This window comes from Palaemon carinicauda, chromosome 21 (genome assembly GCF_036898095.1).
Source record: "Palaemon carinicauda isolate YSFRI2023 chromosome 21, ASM3689809v2, whole genome shotgun sequence".
Taxonomy (NCBI): Eukaryota; Metazoa; Arthropoda; class Malacostraca; order Decapoda; family Palaemonidae; genus Palaemon; species Palaemon carinicauda.
Genome location: NC_090745.1, coordinates 26,780,170 through 26,784,856, shown reverse-complemented (window position 1 = coordinate 26,784,856; position 4,687 = coordinate 26,780,170). Strand labels below are relative to the sequence as shown.

At 34.9% G+C, this 4,687-nt stretch overlaps 1 protein-coding gene across 1 annotated transcript in view; it reads left to right on the top strand.

Moving 5' to 3' along the window:
• Positions 1–2,332: 2,332 nt before the first annotated feature.
• LOC137615227 (cortactin-binding protein 2-like) overlaps positions 2,333–4,687 on the top strand; it is a 183,595-nt gene continuing 181,240 nt past the window's right edge. The window contains exon 1 of the mRNA XM_068344908.1: positions 2,333–2,573. Within this exon, the coding sequence (XP_068201009.1) occupies positions 2,565–2,573 (9 nt within the window). The 5' untranslated portion in view covers positions 2,333–2,564. The remainder of the gene's footprint in view (positions 2,574–4,687) is intronic.

Genomic DNA, 4,687 nt, shown 5'->3' with positions numbered 1-4,687 from the left:
GAATGAGAGAAAATATCTAGGAATCCAAGGGTATCGCTCCTCAGCTGTGTGATTTAGTGATTAAAAGGACCATCAAACATTTATTTTCGAGATATTTTAATATTTGGTTTTTCCCTTTCCCGCTTACTGCATCAGCTGTAGAAATTATGGTTCAACTACTATTTTGATGGGCAGAGGAACTGGTATGGATGGCTATTGCTCGAACACTCCGAACAAGAGCTTCACGGATAGTGATGTGTTTTTCGCTCGTTAAGCGCCCATATGCCTAGAGTAATTCACCCGGTCCAGAGCCCACATAGCTGTGCTAATTCTGGCACTTGATCACTGGAAATAGGGACTTTATCATACAGAATTAAGCATATTTAAATCAAGACTGAGAGAACGTTGTGCATGAAATTGATCTCCAGATAATGTAATTTCTCAAGATAAAGTTCCTAGCAATTATATAATCATTGATAACTTGCAGTCAGGGTATTAGCATGGGGAATAATTTTGTGCTTATGCCATCCACAAATGTATTTTTCCGTCAATTTACAGGAGAATACATTTTGGGAAAATAGGTATATCATAGTTTCATAACAAAATTTCGGAAAATTGCGTCGTTCTGAGACCAAAAAGCTTGTATTTTTTATATGATTTGTCAATAAAACAAATTTTTGATAGCCTTTGCCAGATGTAATAGCGTCCTCATTTACCTCCACTTATTTTCGATACGAAGTAATAAATTCTTATTGTATTCAAGGCGTTACGAAGTCATCAGTATATATTGTATCCATCACTGATTATCTATTATGCAATGGTGATACTTGAATTTCGTTACTTATCAAACCTCCAACAACAACAACTACTTTATTCTACAGCTACTATCTTCTACCAACCAACCAGTAATGAATACGGTTAAAAATATTTGCTAGAACACTAGCGGTTATCAAATAATATTTAGGCAATTACAGGCTGTATCAAGAATACTTATTTAACTTCCCTCCACACACCCTAAAACAGAAATGACTTCCTTATTTCCTGCGTCGGACTGGCTGGGGCAAGGGGTTGTGAAGAGGAGACTCCCTCTCCCCCCCCCCCGACCGTTCTCTGAAGAGTGTCTACTCGGCCCCACCTACGAAAAAATAGTAATTGTATATATATAAGTATATATATACATACATATATATATATATATATATATATATATATACATATATATATATATATATATATATATATATATATATATATATATATATATATACAGCATATATATATATATATATATATATATATATACAGCATATATATATATATATATATATATATATATATATATATGTATATATATATATCTATATACATATATATATATATATATATATATATATACATATACATATATATATATATATATATATGTATATATATACATATATACATATATACTGTATATATATATATATATATATTATATATACAGTATATATATATATATATATATATATATATATATATATGTGTGTGTGTGTGTGTGTGTGTGTGTGTGTGTTTTATATTTGCAGTGGATAGTTGAGACGTCAAATGATAATAAAGAATTGAAATATGGCAACTCGATTTGTAACTTTTATATCCTTTTGCTAACAAGGACAGCCTTTTACTGTCTTTGGGTCACTAAGGTTGGAGAAGGCTCCGCCCATTTCGTAGAAGTAGTAAGAAGAGCAACATATTGTCTGTTTTGTCATGGGAACACTAGAGACATCTAACGAAAGATTTGCCCGAGTGTCGGCGTCCTTTTGAATCCAGCTGTACCTTCCATATTTGCATCAACCATCCTTGCCTCGTATTTACCATCCGTATTCAACAAATCTTCAAAATACTTGCTCAATTAATCAGAATTACATACTCATCAGACAGAACCTCTCCATTTGAACATCTTGTCACCAGATTTTTTTTTTTTTTTTTTTGCATCCATATAGAACGACGCTATTACCTAATTTCCTGAAGTACTCACTCTAGATCACATGTGATTTTTATCTCTCACTGAAGACAAAGTATTCTTTAGATCCCAGTTGTTGATCATAAGGTGCATTTTTCCTTATCTCCATTTTTCTTATGCATATGATTTATCTAGAATTACGTCTCTTCTCTCTAATAAAGATATCTTTAAATAGAGCTGCTGATATCCCCCCCTCTCTCTCTCTCTCTCTCTCTCTCTCTCTCTCTCTCTCTCTCTCTCTCTCTCTCTCTCTCTCTCTCTCTCAGAAGCCAACCAATGATGCTCAATCTTTTTTTCTTTAATTCCAGGTCACGTGTCACAAAAACTTTCGCCTACAACATTCCCGAAACCTTCGCAAAGGAGGACCGGAAAATGGAGTGTTACAGTGAAGCACTTGCACTAGTGTCAACATTAGCCAAGTGACATTTTTTTTTATGTGGAAATAAAAAGTGCCTCGGGTATCTGAGTTACAGTGCCTGAGTATTTCAAGTGATATGTCAAGAGACAGTACTGATTCCCAGTCAGGAAGTGTAGGGCCAATAGATGATTTCTGAAAACCGGATACTATTGCTTCAACTTCGCCATGGATCACGTGAGTACCCTCAGAAGACGTTGATTATCATTATATCAGAATGGCTGGTTTGGGGCATTAGTATCTGGCTGATTTAGGACACTGGAATATTTTATTATTATTATTATTATTATTATTATTATTATTATTATTATTATTATTATTATTATTATTATTATTATTACTACTAGGTGATTTACTAATCTACAACCCTAGTTGGAAAAGCGGGATGCTATATAAGCCAAGTGAGGAAAGATAGAATAGTGTGCCTGGGTGTATCCTCAAGGAAGAGAACTCAAACCCAGAACAGTGGAAGACCATGGTACAGAAGCTATAGCACTACCCAAGACGAGAGAACAATAACTTGATTTTGGAATGACCTTCTCCAAGAGGACCTAGGACTGTTTACCATAGCTCAATGGTCTCTTCTACCCTTACCAAGATTAAAGTAACAATTGAAAAAATACAGTGCAGTAGTTAACCCTTTGAGCGAAGAAGACTTTTTTTTTTTTTTTTTTTTTTTTGCCTTAGTGTTGTCAGTTGTATGAGGAGAGGAGAAAATGTGTAAAGAATATGCCACACTATTTAATTTATGTGTAGGCAAAGTAAAATTGAGCCGTGGCCAAAGAGGGATCCTATGTAGTATTATCTGGCCAGGCTCTAATAACTATAGTGGTAGTATCTCAACGGGTGGCTGGTGCCTTGGGTAACCTACTACATATGATATCAAAATACTCTATAATTTAAAAGAATAGGCTTGGACATTATGATATTAGGAGATCCGAATGTTAGAATAATTGATTAATTGTATTTTAATGTTTTAGGACATTACAATGACTTCTTTATGAGAATATCGCAATAAATGTATTGGGAAGTGGAGAAATTTGAATGGAGGATTTAGGACATCAAAATACTAATGTAAACCACTAATGTTTTACGGTTTTTAGACTCAAATTATTAATTCAAGTCATGATAGTATCATTAAGATTTTAACCTATGAGAATATTAGCAAGAATATTTTTAGAAAATCTAACCATTAGTTATTTTGAGAAAGAATAATTGTAAAATTCTTCTTGATCATTGAGCATATTAGAATACACTAAATGATTGTTTTAGGATACCAAACTGTTTAAAGGCAATAAAAAGACAATGGTGTCGATTGTGAGAAGCACTCATCCCAACACACATTTCCCGATGTACTTATGATAGTGATGCTGCTCGTGCAGTCTGCTTGCAAGCCTCATCACAGTGTTGAAATATCTGCCGAGGCAGTGTTGCCGTATATGGTCTTGTAATTAACTGTTCCAAATACTATAAACAGACAAACGCTTGACCCTGGTGTTAATGACTTTCTCCCTCATCGGATCACTTTCCTCAAGTCTTCAGGTACAGTTGGACACGGGAATTCATGGCACACCTCGCTCTGAGGAAAGGTCATCAGTTGAGACACTACCGCTAGAGAGTTATTTGGTCCGTTGACTGGCCAGGCAGTACCACATTGGATCCCTCTCTCTGGTTACGGCTCATTTTGTCTTTGCCTACACATACACCAAATAGCCTGGCCTATTCTTTCCACATTCTCCTCTGTCCTCATAACCTGACACCACTGAGATTTTCAGACAATTCCTCTTCACCCTTGGGGTTAACTACAGCACTGTAATTGTTCATTGGCTACTTAACTCTTGGTAAGGGTAGAAGAGACTCTTTTAGCTATGGTGAGCAGCTCTTTTAGGAGAAGGGCACTCCAAAAGAAAACCATTGTTCTCTTGTCTTGGGTAGGGCCATAGCCTCTGTGCCATGGCCTTCCACTGACTTGGATTAGAGTTCTCTTGCTTGAAGGTACACTCGGGCACGCTGTTCTATCTAATTTTTTTTCCTCTTGTTTGTTTGGAATTTTTATAATTAATTTATGAAAGATCTGACTTAATATTGTTGCTGTTCTTAAAATATTTCATATTGATTTTTTATTACTTCTCTTGTAGTTTGTTTATTTCCTTGTTTCCTTTCCTCACTGGGCTGTATTCCCTGTTGTCACCCATGGGCTTATAACATCTTGCTTTTACAACTAGGGTTATAGCCTAGCTTGTAATAATAATAATAATAATAATAGTAATGGCTGCATTGGCAGAGTTTAT